The sequence below is a fragment of the Oryctolagus cuniculus genome, chromosome 5 (assembly GCF_964237555.1).
Source record: "Oryctolagus cuniculus chromosome 5, mOryCun1.1, whole genome shotgun sequence".
NCBI lineage: Eukaryota > Metazoa > Chordata > Mammalia > Lagomorpha > Leporidae > Oryctolagus > Oryctolagus cuniculus.
Genome location: NC_091436.1, coordinates 153,503,907 through 153,520,977, shown reverse-complemented (window position 1 = coordinate 153,520,977; position 17,071 = coordinate 153,503,907). Strand labels below are relative to the sequence as shown.

At 45.1% G+C, this 17,071-nt stretch overlaps 5 protein-coding genes across 5 annotated transcripts; 3 read left to right on the top strand and 2 right to left on the bottom strand.

Annotated features, from left to right (window-relative positions):
* Positions 1-460: 460 nt before the first annotated feature.
* On the bottom strand, positions 461-913 carry LOC100344660 (histone H2A type 1-E). The gene has a single exon (XM_051855033.2). It carries the CDS (start codon positions 879-881, stop codon positions 489-491), a length of 393 nt encoding a protein of 130 aa, XP_051710993.1. The 5' UTR covers positions 882-913; the 3' UTR covers positions 461-488.
* A 228-nt stretch (positions 914-1,141) lies between these two features.
* LOC100348578 (histone H2B type 1-C/E/F/G/I) lies at positions 1,142-1,608 on the top strand. The gene has a single exon (XM_008262473.4). It carries the CDS (start codon positions 1,180-1,182, stop codon positions 1,558-1,560), a length of 381 nt encoding a protein of 126 aa, XP_008260695.1. The 5' UTR covers positions 1,142-1,179; the 3' UTR covers positions 1,561-1,608.
* An 8,693-nt stretch (positions 1,609-10,301) lies between these two features.
* LOC100344914 (histone H2B type 1-C/E/F/G/I) lies at positions 10,302-11,291 on the bottom strand. The gene has a single exon (XM_008262471.4). It carries the CDS (start codon positions 11,195-11,197, stop codon positions 10,817-10,819), a length of 381 nt encoding a protein of 126 aa, XP_008260693.1. The 5' UTR covers positions 11,198-11,291; the 3' UTR covers positions 10,302-10,816.
* Positions 11,292-11,482: 191 nt separating this feature from the next.
* On the top strand, positions 11,483-12,650 carry LOC100345168 (histone H2A type 1-B). Its single transcript, XM_002714202.5, has one exon. It carries the CDS (start codon positions 11,538-11,540, stop codon positions 11,928-11,930), a length of 393 nt encoding a protein of 130 aa, XP_002714248.1. The 5' UTR covers positions 11,483-11,537; the 3' UTR covers positions 11,931-12,650.
* A 147-nt stretch (positions 12,651-12,797) lies between these two features.
* LOC100345425 (histone H3.1) lies at positions 12,798-16,437 on the top strand. Its single transcript, XM_070074856.1, has one exon. The coding sequence runs from the start codon at positions 13,010-13,012 to the stop codon at positions 13,418-13,420; it is 411 nt and encodes a 136-aa protein (XP_069930957.1). The 5' UTR covers positions 12,798-13,009; the 3' UTR covers positions 13,421-16,437.
* Positions 16,438-17,071: the final 634 nt, after the last annotated feature.

Below are 17,071 nucleotides of genomic sequence, written 5' to 3'. Positions count from 1 at the left end.
GCCTGAAGTGTGATTGGGCAGACATCTTTCTTTGTTCTGTCATTCTACTCGAATTCTGGAGTTTCCTTGAGAGCAATTGTCTATGAACACGCAGCACACGCCTTGGTTTGTGTAGTAGGTATTCTTTGTATACTTATCCGAGTACACAATTAGGGTCATAGTGATACTTTATAGAACTCGGTATGGTATTGTATTACATAATCTACAGCTCTATATCTTGCACATAAAGCAATTCCAGACTAACTTCCATTTCTGTATTTTGTACTTTTAATAAATGGGGTACGTGAACTAGTGGTTCAGCAAACTAACTGATCTCTCATGTGGAATAAATACCTACCGAGCAATAAATACCCATGAAGATGCATAAAAACAGGATACTGGGACGTTTAAAAGTATTCCAGCACTTTACAGAAAAGAGTGGGTGGCTCTGAAAAGAGCCTTTGATTTGTGCACCTGAGGGGGGGGGGTCACGCTGTCTTGAGCTATTTTTATTTGCCCTTGGCCTTGTGGTGGCTCTCGGTCTTCTTGGGCAGCAGCACGGCCTGGATGTTGGGCAGCACGCCGCCCTGCGCGATGGTGACGCGGCCCAGCAGCTTGTTGAGCTCCTCGTCGTTGCGGATGGCCAGCTGCAGGTGGCGCGGGATGATGCGCGTCTTCTTGTTGTCGCGCGCCGCGTTGCCCGCCAGCTCCAGGATCTCGGCCGTCAGGTACTCGAGCACGGCCGCCAGGTACACGGGCGCGCCGGCGCCCACGCGCTCGGCGTAGTTGCCCTTGCGCAGCAGGCGGTGGACGCGGCCCACGGGGAACTGGAGCCCGGCCCGGGAGGAGCGGGTCTTGGCCTTGGCGCGCGCCTTGCCGCCCTGCTTGCCGCGACCAGACATGCTGATTCACCGGTTAAAGAGAACACGGAGTGCAAGGGGACGTTGAAGAAGCCAGTTATAGCGGTGGGTGGAAGTGTAAAACGGGTGATTCTATTGGTTGAAATTAACTACTGACAAAAGGACCAATAAGAACGAGGGTATGATGCAATTATTTTACATATTTGACATCACTAATCTGCTTTCAAATCAGAACTGGGTATTTGAGCATACCTTATTTGCATAGGAGCTCTATAAAAGAGGACTCCAGGGACAGGCAGTCATCTGAAGGTTTTCTGCGTTTCCACTGAGAGTTCCCATCATGCCTGAGCCCGCGAAGTCTGCGCCGGCCCCGAAGAAGGGCTCCAAGAAGGCGGTGACCAAGGCGCAGAAGAAGGACGGCAAGAAGCGCAAGCGCAGCCGCAAGGAGAGCTACTCGGTCTACGTGTACAAGGTGCTCAAGCAGGTGCACCCCGACACCGGCATCTCGTCCAAGGCCATGGGCATCATGAACTCGTTCGTCAACGACATCTTCGAGCGCATCGCCGGCGAGGCCTCGCGCCTGGCGCACTACAACAAGCGCTCGACCATCACGTCGCGCGAGATCCAGACGGCCGTGCGCCTGCTGCTGCCCGGCGAGCTGGCCAAGCACGCCGTGTCCGAGGGCACCAAGGCCGTCACCAAGTACACCAGCTCCAAGTGAACAGTCTCTTGCTTTCAGAAACCCAAAGGCTCTTTTCAGGGCCACTCCCTTTCTTGTTTAAAGCGCTGTAACACATCTTAATTGGTAATTTAAGGAAGCACAAATGTAATCTTACCGACAAGCTGTTTTCCTTTGGAATGTTAGTTTCACAGTAAATTCTGTTAAGGTGGTCATGATTGTCAGTCTTAAAAAGTTTTCTTTGCCATGCGTTTAACTGACTTTTGATGTGATGATGGATTCTAGGATGTCTGGTCATTATCCCAGTATTCTAATATGCCCCCCAATGCACTTGTTTTTCCTGCAGTAGGGTAATGTCATTGATTTTTGCCTACTCCCATCACATATCCTAGCTTTGCACTGCTAATTGCAGTTGAGGCTGAGTGTGTACAAGGCACAGTCCTTTTCCCTGTGGCCCTCTTCACAGGAAAGTCACAGATTATAGAAAGGTAGTGGGAAGAAAGTGGAAGCCAGAGGCACGTTTTAAAATGGAAATTATAAAGGTTGTACAAATTTTTGTGGAAGCCATTTTGATTTTATTAAAGCGAATCACAACTAAACATGCAAGGGGCTGACTCCAGAACCTGGGATTTTGGAAGGCATTTTAGCTGCTGTCTACCGGAGGTGATCCAGGCAATATAGCAGGAAACATGGTACATCCTTTCCAAGATTGATTAGAAGTGACTGGCCCTTCTGTTATTTACCGCTGTGGAAGCTAGCTGTGTGTGAGGCAGATAAGAAAGAGCCTATGTGGGCAGTCACTTAATCCCTATGTCTGCTTTAAACCCCTATCCTTTCTATAATCTATGATAATGACTCTAGGACTCTGCACAAACCTTCAATTAATCTTTCATTTAGTACCATTTTTTCTTCCGCAGATGGATTCCTGTTACACTGTGAAAATTAGGAACACTTAGGAGGGCTTACAGGCAGGCGGTCAATCAGAACAGTACTGTATTATCATACCAAAGGTATGCCACCCTGGTGTCAGCCATGAGCTCTACCCCGCCCTACCACCACCATGGAGTTCTGAGCCCTGACTACCAGTCAGCTTCCAAAACCTTGAGGATCTAGTATTTTGCTTTGTGCCCCCAATCCTAGAGGACTCCTGGTTTTTCATTGGTGCTAGATACATCAGATCTGCTTTTACTTTACTTCTCCCAACACCTGTATAATTGTTGTTATTTCTATAAAAATAATTTCCTAGTTGCTGTTTTTCTGATTGGATATTGACTGATAGGAGTTCCTGCATTTGCACATGTGTTCTAAGAGCCATGAAAAATGAGAGGATTTGGAGGAGAGCCCGGAGGCCTCAGATGTTATGTATTTCTGTTAGGCTGTCACAAAACACAGCAAACACCAGAGTAAGGAAAAGGGTTTATTGGGGAAAACGCAGCAGCCTGGAGGGAAGGGGCAAAGAGGGAAAAGGAGAGTAAGAGAGAAAGAGGAGAAAGGAGAGAGGAAAAGAGGAGGCTAGAGAGAGTGAGCAGGAGAGAAGAGAGAAGAGAGAAGCCGAACACGTGTTCAGGAACAGGTCCTTTTAAAACTTTGCCAGATGGCGGACAGGGAATCAGGAGCAGTGAATCCCATTAGGATGGGGGTGGAGCTTGACACCGGTGGTTTGGCCATGTGGCGACCTGGCTTTCAGCAATGGTGGTGGGAAGGGGGCCTAGGATGTAAATCAGGTGTAGATCCCACCATAGATCAAACTGCGCCAATTTCTTAACATTCCCTCCTTTTGTTTTTTATAAACCAGAAGTTGTATGGGATTACATTAGTCCCAAAAGTCCAGGAGGGGTAGAGGGATGATGATCTGTCTTTAGAGCTACTTCCTGCTGACATGGGGCGATGCCTCAAGCTGCTGTCTCCTGGGTGGGGAGCCGGGTATATCCCTCTAGCACCATTTGATTGACAGCCGGTTTGCTGAAGGTCTTGATTTGTTCCATTATCACCTGCTAAAAACATTTAAACAGACACTGTAGTACACAATTGAGAATAGCAACTAATGATCCTAAGAGAGGCATCAACCAGGTAATGAAAGGATTTCATAGAGGAGAGGAAATGAGGGGGTTTTCTGGACCCTTGTGAAGACAGTTTGATGGATGTGGCTTACAGCTGATCCCAGCCAAGACTGGGAGAAAGGCCACTTAACTTTTGCAGGTAGCGGGGTTTGTCTGTAGAGAAATTCTGAACAATCATACAACATTAAGTGTGGGAGAGGCCCATCAGTACACACAGGTTGGGAGTAGATCTGTTGGTGTTAGAGTAGAGGCTATGATTACAAAGGAATGAGGCCCAAGTGGGCTAGATGCAAAGGACAGGGTCATGATTAGAGAACCTAATAAAGCTGCTGTCTAAGCCCTAAGTGAGTTCTCAGATTGAGAGGCAAATAGAGCCTGACAGGAGGGGCCTGATAACAATCAGGTGGGCTTTAAGGCCTTGTAAGTTATAAGTCCCAGACCTATCTATCTCTTCATGGAGTACATCCTAAGGGAGGTGTGAACCTCCTTGGGGAAGGCACCCAGTTGACTTCCATTACCTAGATGGCCTGGGAGGAGAGCTGGCCAGGTAAAGGCAGGTGGCATCTCTAACAGGGAATTTACAGTTCTGCCTGCAATGTAACTGACACTACTTGGCCATCCCCTCAGCAGCAGTGGTCACCTTGGAAGCTGGGCCAAGTGAAGAGCTTTTCAGCTTGGAGCCAGCAAGGTCTGTGGCTTTGACCTGGGTGTCCTTCGACTCCAGGGCAGGTCCATTTCCAGTGACCCAACTCTTGGCTGGTAGAGCTGCCAGGGCTCTTCATGCTGACTTCTGCTGAAGCCCAGGCTTACCACATTGAAAGCCACTGCAGTGGATTGGCCTGTTGGGTCTCCTTGATAGCAGATCACTGTACAGAGCTATCTTTACTTTGCTTCTGATGCCTAGCTTTCTTTTCCTCCTGGTTTTTGTCAAAGCAGATTAGAGGATGCAAGTCAAAGGGGTGCTCAAGTCCCATCTCTATTCTTCAGTGGCCTAAACTAGAAGTCTACAGTCATGGGCATGTTCTGATAGTAGTTTTTATGAGGTAGACAATGCCCATGAGGAAAGCTATGTCCTTACTTTGAAACTTTCTCTCCCTTTTGGGTCTGAAATGGAGGTTTTCCCCGTTTATTGTTTACTTCACTGATGGCAAAGTAAATCTAGCTATGAAATTATAATTTAAGCTTTCATTTTGGCTATGCTATTACAGAAAATGTTTGCCATCTTTTTCCTAAGATATGAAGATCAAATTTTGCATCTTGGAGAGTCCTTCAGAATAGAATTAGTTTCCTACATTGAAGTGAATAGAGAAATGAAAGAACAAGTTGGGCTTAGAGTAGAGAAATGGGGGTGCCAGTCTCAGATCGCTTACTGACAATAGCCGTATCAAATGAAAACTTAGCAAGCAATTTCGACCATTAGATAACAACTTAGGAAAACATTTAACAGAAGGTCCAATGCCTTCTATAAATTTTAAGAATACATGTTTTTGGAAACATCTCTTAAATATCTAACATGGTGTAGCTTGTTTAACCAGCAAACTTAAGCACAAGCCTATAAAATGTTTCTAGTTTCTTTCCACCAACAAATTTAAAACATCTGATACAGATTCAGGTCACATGAATCAAATATAACTTTAATTTTACCTTTTCAAATCCATGGGCACTCTTATCTATTAGCCAATTAAAATAAAACTCTTAATAAATTTTCCATGTAGACATACAATATGTATACCCATATAACATAACATAATAGAACAATATAACAGTTTCAATAATAGCTTTTTACAAATCTAACTCCTTTTGTAAATTACCAATTGATTCGAATTACTTTCTGTTCTTAGTAACCTCAGTTAGCCATACTTTCTCTCAGTTGGTACCTATAATACATTATTGACCTCATCTGTTTGCAGAGCCATCCCAAAGTACTGAATATAATAGGAAGTGGCTGGAAAACTCCATCGGAACCTATAGGAGGACAGCTGAACACAGAACCAACAACGCTTTAGTTTTATGAGCAGCAAATCATATATAAAACTGTGGATGACAAAAGACTTTAAATTGCCACGTTTAAAATTATAAATTCATTCACCAACAAGGGGTATTTGCTTAATTCACATAGTATTTTTGAAAGCATCTGTAGGATTTTACAAAGCATTTAGCCCTTTTAGGCTTCTGTGGCTTTCTCTTTAAGATAACCATGATGTCTAGTAACAGAAGATCATTAGACTTCTTAATTCTCAGACATCTGTATCCATATCATTTTATATTACAGAAACTTAAAATTTAGCACCACTTCACATCTTGACAGTACTTCTAATATAGTCCAAATAGCCTGATTAGTTGGTGTCTCTACAAGATTAGAGACATATGTCTGATTTTTCCCAGTTAGGCCCAAACTGGAAAAAAATTGAATTTCAATATTTACTGGAAATTTCAGAGTCCAAAATCATTGGAACTTTGACTTTTGATTTTCTGAATGCCTTTCAAGAATGCCAAGAAGGCTCAAAATCCAAAATATCTGGTTGAAATAAGATCCCTTAACATCATGACATAATATGGACCAAATCTGATCATTGTTACAAGGTGATTATTCAAATGTTTGAAAATAAGCACATATTTAAATAACCCATAGCTCTTAATAAAAACTAAGTTGTTTTCAAACAATTAGAATTTAACAGATATCAAAAGAACGTAATAGATTAATACATTGCTTTAACAGAGGATCAGATTCTAATTCTATGTCAAAGAAAAATAGGTTAAGCCGGCGCCGTGGCTCACTAGGCTAATCCTCCACCTAGCGGCTCTGGCACAACAGGTTCTAGTCCCGGTCGGGGCGCCGGATTCTGTCCCGGTTGTCCCTCTTCCAGGACAGCTCTCTGCTGTGGCCAGGGAGTGCAGTGGAGGATGGCCCAAGTGCTTGGGCCTTGCACCCCATGGGAGACTAGGAGAAGCACCTGCCTCCTGCCATCAGATCAGCGTGGTGGCTGGCCGCAGCGGCCATTGGAGAGTGAACAAATGGCAAAGGAAGACCTGTCTCTCTCTCTCTCTCACTATCCACTCTGCCTGTCAAAAAAAAAAAAAAAAAAAAAAAAAAAGTTAGTGGACTTGTGATGTATTCCATCTGCCAGTGTCCTTGATTTACATTTTGAAATATCCTGTTAAGGCCGGCAGAAGGCGGAGGATTAGCCTAGTGAGCCGCAGCTCCAGCACACCAGGTTCTAGGCCCGGTTGGGGCGCCGGATTCTGTCCCGGTTGCTCCTCTTCCAGTCCAGCTCTCTGCTATGGCCTGTTTGTGCAGTGGAGGATAGTCCAAGTCTTAGGGCCCTGCACCCGCATGGGAGACCAGGAGAAGCACCTGGCTCCTGGCTTTGGATCAGTGCGATGCGCCGGCCGCAGCGTGCTGGCCACTGTAGCCACTGGAGGGTGAACCAACGGCAAAGGAAGACCTTTCTCTCTGTCTCTCTCTTTCTCTCACTGTCCACTCTGCCTGTCAAAAAGAAAAAAAATGTTAAAAGATCTCCAAACTAAGACAATTTTAAATAAGGTAACATCAAATTTCAGCCTGAGTTACTCTAAGCAATGTTGTACTATTTCATAGACAGTTTATAAACTAACCCAAATAACATGTTGAATATAGAAAATGTTGAATATAGAAAAGTATACATTTAGACACATTTATTTGCCTTTACCCAATTTAAATTAGTAGTTACACCTAAATGACTTAAGATGCTGATATTATATCATATATCTATCTGAATTTCATTAAAATTAAAATTGCATTCATCTAAAACAAGTACTAATTACCCATTGCTGTTTCATTGAATACTGATTACCCAGAAACCTGTTAAACTAAATTGCGAAAATAAGTTCAGCAAGTTACAAAGGAATATTTTTAAAGGTAGTGATCTTAGAAGATTTAATGAGAAATTCCTTCAAAATCAGTGTTAGAATAAAATGTCATGTGTTTTCAGCAAAATAAGTTACTTCCAATTTGATCTGAGCTGTGGAATGGGAATAAATAGCTAGGCAGTGGGGAGAGCTCTCAGGGGCTGGTGCAGCTGGGAGGTCTTAATGTGGCCACAAGTGGATGTTAGGAAAATGGCGTGATCTACACCCTGATGTACATCCTATGCCCTGGCTCCCGCTGCCATTGCTGAAAGCCAGGTGGCCACATGGCCCAACTTCTGGTGTCCAGCTCCACCAACATCCTAATGGGACACTCAGATACAGTTCTTTCCTTGTTCTAGTTCAGCCAGTCCTTTGAGCTGGTTCAGGACACTTCAAGTTGGGTAGGGAATGTGCTTGCTCTGGAGAGAGGAGACAATCAATGTGAAAGTGCTCAGCAGTGTGGAGAGCTCTACAGGGCTGCAGGGCTTTCCATTTGATGAAGACATGGCTAACCGTAGGAAAACATTCTGACTGGAAGTTCAGTTCTCACACCTGATAGACATACTTGTTGAAACAGCCAAATAATTACAGTGAAAAAATATATTATAAAACCATTTGCAAGAGATGGAGTTCCTTGACAATGTGAGGTGAATTTTTCTATCTACACTATATTCTTGTGTAATGACAACCAGTGTTTTGACATGTGCCAGAGTCCAGCTGCAGGTGGTCCAGTGGTTCCCAGAGATGTGAGAGGTGTTGGCGCAGGAAGAAATGAAAGACAGCAAGGCTGAAGGCATGGCTCTAGCTCTCGAGCACCAGACTTATAGCTTAAGTCACATAATGATCCTTCCTTCTTACAATGGCGAGTCTGCTGTCCATTTTCTTAGAACTATTGACCTTGTATTTTATGTTGCTTCTATATTCTATGTGTACATCTAGTTCCAATTTCTTTGATTCTCAAGGGCATATTCAGGGCAAGACAGGTGCAAGACAATGGGTTGCCCACACAAGCCAAAGCCTGGAGTACAGCTGAGCTATGCAGAAGGTCACACAAGCTAGAATATTACCTTCCTAATGTAATCTTTACTAGAAACCTCAACGTTCAAAGCAAGCCCTTTAAATGTTTTCTTTTTTAATGTTTCCCCTCTTTCTGTAACTCTTTAATTTCTTTTTTTTAAGATTTATTTATTTATTTGAAAGTCAGAATTACACAGAGATTAGGAGAAGCAGAGAGAGACACACACACTATTTTTCCATCTTCTTGGTTCACTCCCCAACTGGTTGCAATGGCCAGAGTTGCACCAATCCCAAGCCAGGAGCCAGGAGCCAGGAGCCAGGAGCTTCCTCTGGGTCTTCAGTGTGGGTGTAGGGGCCCAAGAACTTGGGGCATCTTCTATGCCTTTCCTAGGCCATAGCAGAGAACTGGTTCAGAAGTGGAGCAGCCAGGACTCAAACCAGTGCCCATATGGGATTCTGGCACTGAAGGTGGCAGCTTTACCTGCTACGCCAAAGCACCGGCCCCAACACTTTAATTTCTTTATTGTACTTATCTAAATGTTCACTTAGATCTATTCCACAGTGTTGACATTCTAACCATTGTTGCACCTATTGAATTAAAGCTTTAGTAATCTTTATTTATCTTTGTTTTAGTGGGAAGTATATAACAGGGAGCCTGCTGTCTTTTAATTTTTTCCCACACACAGCTCAATCTTGCATATAGTAGCATCAATCCCTTCTCCTACACTAACATTTGGCTTGAATAAAATTCTTCAAAGCAATGAACATTTTAGGGATTATGAGACTAAGCGCTCCTCCCTAAAATTAGCAATACAGCTACCATTAGCGGGAGCACCAGGAAGTTCCGGCTTTCTTATGCAGAGTGTGGTTCCCAACAAACCTAAAACCACCAAGAGGACTGCAGCTGTCCTTCTCATGCCTTGCTGAGACAGACCTTCTGCTGTGACCTTGTCAGCCATCTGAAGTTGCCTGGGCCTCGCCAGACATGTATAATAGATTTTTACAAACATTTGGAAGAAATGTTGCTCCATGAAATGAAGACACTCTGCTGTGGAACCTAAACCAGACACCCTAAAAACTAGTAAGAAAATGCGAATTGCTGAAATCAAAATCAGACTGCAGAGCTACATTAGTCTTTAATACTTAGGAGGTTGCATATATGTATGATTTCAATAGGATTCACATATCTACATTTTTTCATTTTGTTTATGACACAGATACCCATATATGGAGTGTAAGATCTTCCCATATGTGTATAAGCGTAATCACATTAGGGCAATTACATTTGTCCTTCATAGCCACAACATTCAGACTTAAGGTGGCATTGGGGCTGGCAGCATGGCTCTGGTTTGAAGCCAGCCGTTCCACTTATGACCCAGCTCCCTACTTAAGTGCCTGGGAAAGCAGCAGAGGATGGTCCAACTGCTTAGGCCCCTGGACCCACATGGGACACCAGGAAGAAGCTCCTGGCTTCAGCCTGGCCTACTCCCAGCTGTTATAGCCATGGGGGAATGAACCAGATAATCTCTCCCCCTCCCCACCTCTGCCTTTTAAATAAATTACATTTCTTTAAAGGTGAAATTTAAGCATCAGTACTTATAATGTGAAAGTTAAATCTTTACCTAAGTAGCCATCTTGAAAGAGAAAGCGGGGAATTGAGTTTTAAAAGTGCTTTCCTCTCAGCTTGACGGACCAACATACAATGTCCCAACAACAGCCCACTTAATACTTTTCTTTGCAGCACTTCGAAAGGTTCAAGGAATTGTCAGGTCTTGCTGCACCCATTCGTCAGCTAAAATAGAATATTAGAAAAACCAATGACATTCACACATGAACTTTATTGAAAATGAGAGGCAACTGAGCATGCCTAGCAGCTAACCCGGACCGACACTGCTTATGAGTGCGCCCCCCAATAGCGAGTTACACAGCTTTTATAGTACTCTGTCCACTAAGGCTCACAATTTCAACCCTTGATATGCAGTAAAGAATAAAAAAACTAACAGACTCAGGATATGGTTGTAAAATAACAGTGCAGGGCCTTAGTCACTTGGAGTTTTGTGCCCATTGTTCCACAAGATACACCCTTAGCCTTAGTAAACAAAGCCAGTATGAACAGAAGCAAGAGATCTGCAATTAACCTTTCACCACACCCACCGCATTTGTAGTCTGACTTTGTACAGTACTAGTACCATATGCTAGGAACATGGAAACCCAGATATAAGCTGTATCAAATGTGCGAGTCATACCATGAAATGTGCAGCTCTTATACTGAAAAAGGAGTTGGCTCTGAAAAGAGCCTTTGGGGTGAGGGGTAGTGGCTCCAATTCGGGCGCTCACTTGGAGCTGGTGTACTTGGTGACGGCCTTGGTGCCCTCGGACACGGCGTGCTTGGCCAGCTCGCCAGGCAGCAGCAGGCGCACGGCCGTCTGGATCTCGCGCGACGTGATGGTCGAGCGCTTGTTGTAGTGCGCCAGGCGCGAGGCCTCGCCGGCGATGCGCTCGAAGATGTCGTTGACGAACGAGTTCATGATGCCCATGGCCTTGGACGAGATGCCGGTGTCGGGGTGCACCTGCTTGAGCACCTTGTACACGTAGACCGAGTAGCTCTCCTTGCGGCTGCGCTTGCGCTTCTTGCCGTCCTTCTTCTGCGCCTTGGTCACCGCCTTCTTGGAGCCCTTCTTCGGGGCCGGCGCAGACTTTGCGGGCTCAGGCATGGCTGCAGCAGATCTAAACAAAGAGATCCAAGTTCTCAATGAAAGAGGACGCGACGAAGTCTGCTACCAACGCTAGTAGCATTTGTAGAGCCTGCATGCAAAACGGGTGCTTAAAATCATGCAGTTTGATTGGGCGGGTTGTGTCTTCGAGCAAGCTTTTATGCAAATTAGGTGATTCCAGATTTCACTTTTTAATTGGTTAGAATTGTATGGCTGGTTTGAACCAATCACGAAGGGAATTTTGCATTCGGCTTGTAAGTATAATTACTTCATAAGTGGGTTGCAGATCCACACTTGACGATCCTTCCTTTTTGTGAGTTCGCGCTCCCACGCTGCTGAGATGTCCGGACGCGGTAAACAAGGTGGAAAGGCGCGTGCCAAGGCCAAGACCCGCTCCTCCCGGGCCGGGCTCCAGTTCCCCGTGGGCCGCGTGCACCGCCTGCTGCGCAAGGGCAACTACTCGGAGCGCGTGGGCGCCGGCGCCCCGGTGTACCTGGCGGCCGTGCTCGAGTACCTGACGGCCGAGATCCTGGAGCTGGCGGGCAACGCGGCGCGCGACAACAAGAAGACGCGCATCATCCCGCGCCACCTGCAGCTGGCCATCCGCAACGACGAGGAGCTCAACAAGCTGCTGGGCCGCGTCACCATCGCGCAGGGCGGCGTGCTGCCCAACATCCAGGCCGTGCTGCTGCCCAAGAAGACCGAGAGCCACCACAAGGCCAAGGGCAAGTAAAGCCGCCGGCGTCCATAACCTCTATTAAACCAAAGGCTCTTTTCAGAGCCACCACACGTTCCATAAAAGAGCTTCCACTGCTCTTCGCAAGTACGTAGTTCACAGTGCTTTAAAGCATGAATTGAGTCGCAGCTTCCCCAGAGTTTATTTTATGCTCCCAGGAATTTTACTCTTAGGGAACTCCTTCCGTTTGTAACAATTTAACTTGTATTTGCATGCAAATTGAATGCTTTATTGAGGTTAGTCGTGTAACATTCAAACTAAGCACCATTTTGAATGTTAACTTCTCAGGAAATGTGTATGTCAAAGGATCTAGAACTCAGCCGTTTTTACAGATCAACATTAAAAACTATAGCCCTGATTCTAACCAGTGATTTGGAATAAAACTAAATCTGGTACCAGGGGGACTTTAGGAATAATTTTATAATCCCAGGTATTCTCTTTGATGCAAGTTTAGATACTCGCACCAGTGTACACAAACTAGTTGGAATGGTAAGAGTGCCAGACGATTGCATATAATAATGTTACATTGTGCATATTAAGTGTTAGTAATTTTAACACGACGTTTAAACTGTTACTCAGTAAATTGTCATGGGGTTCCTCCTAAAAGTTGAACTAGAGAACACAAAACATTGGTAATAAATTCGTTTTTATAAATTTAAGAGTTCCAAGAAAAAGAAAACTCACTAAAAAAAAAAACCACTTTAAAGCTCCAGGGCCTTTTTGGAAAGAGCAAAAGCAAGCCTGTTTCAGGTGCTAAGGATTAAACTTTCACCTAGTTAGAGCTACCATCGTCACTGACATTAAACGGAGAAAACAAAAATATTTTTTAAAAAAGCGCATAAGGACAGAATAGACCAGAATAGGCGAAACCCCGAGACAAAGCGGTGGATTATCTGCAAATGTCTTATTTGCTCGGAAACCATAGTAGGGTCACGTGACGGCGTCATCGGCATTTCCACCAATCCCTTTGCTCCTACTCCCAGCTGAGTGCGCGCCCTGTCCAATCAGAACGGCACTCGTGTTATATATACGGGGCCGCTTTCATTTTATACCATCGACTCTTAAAGACACTTGCCATGGCTCGCACTAAGCAGACAGCGCGTAAGTCGACGGGCGGCAAGGCGCCGCGTAAGCAGCTGGCCACCAAGGCGGCCCGCAAGAGCGCGCCGGCCACGGGCGGTGTCAAGAAGCCGCACCGCTACCGACCCGGCACGGTGGCGCTGCGCGAGATCCGGCGCTACCAGAAGTCCACCGAGCTGCTGATCCGCAAGCTGCCGTTCCAGCGCCTGGTGCGCGAGATCGCGCAGGACTTCAAGACGGACCTGCGCTTCCAGAGCTCGGCCGTCATGGCGCTGCAGGAGGCCTGCGAGGCCTACCTCGTCGGCCTCTTCGAGGACACCAACCTCTGCGCCATCCACGCCAAGCGCGTCACCATCATGCCCAAAGACATCCAGCTGGCGCGCCGCATCCGCGGGGAGCGGGCCTAAAAGTTCGTCCGTGAGCTCACCGAAAACCCAAAGGCTCTTTTCAGAGCCAATCACTTTTTCTGTAAAAGAGGCTGTGTTTGGGAGTTAATGTAATCCATTATTCTCGCTAGTTCAGTATCCTGTTGCCATGTTACTTCGTTTAGAGTGCTTAGTGCGTGACGTCACGTCACAAGTGTCCCCGCATTCGTTCGCAAATACAAGACCTGCACACCTATTGGTTCATGCTTTCAGTCCTATGCATTGATAGCAAATCTCAGTGCTGTGTTTGAAATTGATTGGTAGTCGGTTGTATCCGAGGGGCAATCCCGGATTCCATCCTAGTAGCTTTCACATTTTGTCCTCTAACGAAAATCCCCTGCTCTGATTACACTGCTCCGGCGCGCATTAATATTCGTTTAGAATCTGAACGCCCTTTGTTAAGCTAACTCCATAAAAGCCAAGCATTTTTGGCTTTTCCGTGTGCCCCAGCTGTAGGATGGTTTAGAGATTTGCCCCAAGGAAACCAGACTGTTTTGGATTCTCCATAACAGCAGCAGTCACAGGGACCTGGGAGAACTCTTTCGGACTAGAAAGGTCATTTCTGATTGAAATAACTTGTGACTCTTTGAGAGACCTAGGCATTCTGATACTTGCTCAACATTTTATAAGAAAGTGGGAAATGACAATATTGCCTGACTTGGTAGCCAGGACTTTTCAATAGCTGATGTCAGGCAAGATCTTGGAAAAGACATAAGAGAACTGGACTCCAAATTTTCTTTATTTTTGAGCTATCTTCTACTGCTTTCCTAGGCCACAAGGCACAGTGCTTGATCGGAAGTGGAGCACCAGGACTTGAACCAGCGCCCATAAAGGATGCTGGCATTGCAGGTGGCAGCTTAACCCGGTGTGCAACAGTTCTGGCCCCTCCAAAATTTCTTTAAAAATATTTTATTTTCATTAAATTTTATTGCGTGGAGGGGAGTAGTCAATAAGTGAAATGTTCATGAATTTCATCTTCCTTCTTATGAGTTGTCCTGGGAGACAGCTGACAATGCCTGGGTCGCTGCTGCCCATGTGGGAGACCTGTACAGAGTTCCTGGCCCTTTGCCTTGGCCTGGCCTAGACTGGCTGTTGAGTGCACCAGTGGCTTGGAGATCTCTGTACCCCCCACCCTACTTTCAAATAATTGAAGATAAATTTAAAATGTGAAAACAAAAATATGCAGAAGCCCTTGGGTACAGCAAGTTTGTAATTATACTTGGGGCCACAGGGACGGTAGACTCTGCCAAAGTACTCCAGTAGGAGGATTGAGGAATATGGACACATATCAAACACACACGCTTACATGGAATTCTCTTGAAAGGGGAAAATTCAATGACCATGCTTCTTCAGTACCAAAATGCCTTATTTTAGCAACAGTTATAGGCATCACAACACAGTTTATGCTTAATGTTGATTAGGAAATGGATGGATGGCAGGGAATGATTTGATTTTTTCCCTTGTATTCATCAAACTTCTTTTTCTAATTTTATTTTTGAGATGTTTATATCTGTTTTAGGACCCATTACCCAAACTCCCAGCAATTTCTATATAAACATGTCCAAAGCTTGGGTCTTTATGTAAATCACACCCCCTGTCAACATCCCCTCTTCTGAGATAATAATCTCCAGGTTCCTGCTCTGGTCTTTGTCTAGGTTCACTCATCACTATTTTTTTTAAAGGTTTATTTATTTATTTGAAAGTCAGAATTCCACAGAAAGGAGAGGCAGAGAGGGAGAGGTGTTCCTTCTGATTGTTGACTCCGCAACGGCCAGAGCTGTGCTGATCCAAAGTCAGGAGCCAGGAGCTTCCTCTGGTTCTCCCAAGCAAGTACAGGGGCCCAATGACTTGGCCATCTTCTACTGCTTTCCTAGGCCACAGCAGAGAGCTGAATGCAAAGTGGAGCAACCGGGTCTCGAATTGGTGGTCATATGGGATGCTTCAGGCCAGGGCGTTAACCCACTGCGCAACAGTGCCAGCACCCACCCATCGCTATTCAGGATTTTTTTTCCTGCCTCCTTTTCTAAAGTTTGAAGTGTTTTCATGGTAAAAATTCAACTCATTCTATGCTGGCAACATTAAAATTTCGATTGGAAAACTTTCAGAATGTCTACGTCCAGTTCTGATCTTGTTTCTGAACTCCAGACTCACATATACAGCTATCCACTTAATATGTATCTCCAGTAGAATGCTTAAGGGGTTTTAAAAATTGTCACACCCCAGTCTCCCAAACCTCATGTTTTATGGTTCTGCAGCATCAATCCGAGAAGTTCAACAGTACCATAGGGCAGTGGGTGAGCGTGCAATCCCTCGTGCCAAGTACTTGGGACGTAATCTGCTATAGTCCAGGTGCATCAGCGGCCAGCTTGGCCAGAATCACAGCCGGGCTTGGTGCCAAGCTCTCTGATAAGGGCTGTGGGCATCCCAAATGGCAACTTCACCTACTGCCCTGTAATACCTACCCCAGATGTGGGCATCTTAATGACTACTCTAAATGAAGTAACACCTTGACAGTAGGGACTCCATTCTGGAGAACCGGAGACTCCATTCTGGGAAGGTGCCCCCCACACCATGAGACTCTGGTCTGAAACTATGAGCTAAAACAGTCGGACAATAGCAGTCCACTACATCACACTTGGCAGAGCACAGAAACCCCCTAGCATGATCGCTCAAGCTTGGAAGTGGACAGGTCACACCTGGCTTGATGGTAAAAATGTAATTTGTCTATGTCCTACATATGATTAAAACCAATACCTAGATGAATGCCAAGATTATAATTGGACTTGTTAAGATTGTAACTGGTATTGTCAAGATTATAATTGATACTAGTTTCGCATAGGTTTTAGGTCAGCTTGACCCCAGTAACCATGTATTCCCCTGATCCTAGCAACCCCTCCCGATTTCGTGGTTTTTGCTTTTATAGATCCTGTTGCTTTGGGCTTCAGGGTCAAGTGTTCTTTAGGGCATGAGCCCGCTCTCCACTGCTGGCAATAAAGGACCATCAGATTTTATCACTGTGTGGTGCTCATTTGTTTACACTCGCTCAGGTACAACAAAACATTTGCTACTTCTATTTTTTAAAATAACTTTTGAAAAATATTTATTTATTTATTTGAAAGGCAGAGTTACAGAGAGGTAGAGGCAGATAGAGAGATATCTTCCATCTGCAATGCTGGAGCTCGGCCAAACTAAAGCCAGTATTCAGGAGCTTTCTCTGGATCTCCCACGTGGGTGCAAAGGCCCAAGCACTTGGGCTGTCTTCTACTACTTTCCCCAGCCATAGCAGAGAGGCGGATCAGAAGTGGAGCAGCTGGGATTTGAATGGAGCCCAAATGGGATTCTGGCACGGCAGGTGGCACTTTTACCCACTATGCCATAGTGCCGGCCCCTGCTACTTCTGTTTTTAATCCCATAAAATCCAATCTGGACAAAGCAGGTAAAGTTTTCAAAATCTCAAGTTTTCCTCATGTTGAGGCATCTGTTTAACCTCCAATCTCATCATTAAGTGTTTACTTTTGATCATGAATATTCTACCACACAGGCCTTGTGTTTTTTGAGCACAAACTCCTTCCTGCCTCTAGTTTTTTGAACCAACAATTTCTTTGAATTATTGTATGTTTACTCTTTTTTTAA

Bases quoted from the DNA above. Each gene is read 5' to 3' on its own strand.
- LOC100345168 (XM_002714202.5), top strand. From the start codon at position 11,538: ATGTCCGGACGCGGTAAACAAGGTGGAAAGGCGCGTGCCAAGGCCAAG.
- LOC100348578 (XM_008262473.4), top strand. From the start codon at position 1,180: ATGCCTGAGCCCGCGAAGTCTGCGCCGGCCCCGAAGAAGGGCTCCAAG.
- LOC100344914 (XM_008262471.4), bottom strand. From the start codon at position 11,197: ATGCCTGAGCCCGCAAAGTCTGCGCCGGCCCCGAAGAAGGGCTCCAAG.
- LOC100344660 (XM_051855033.2), bottom strand. From the start codon at position 881: ATGTCTGGTCGCGGCAAGCAGGGCGGCAAGGCGCGCGCCAAGGCCAAG.
- LOC100345425 (XM_070074856.1), top strand. From the start codon at position 13,010: ATGGCTCGCACTAAGCAGACAGCGCGTAAGTCGACGGGCGGCAAGGCG.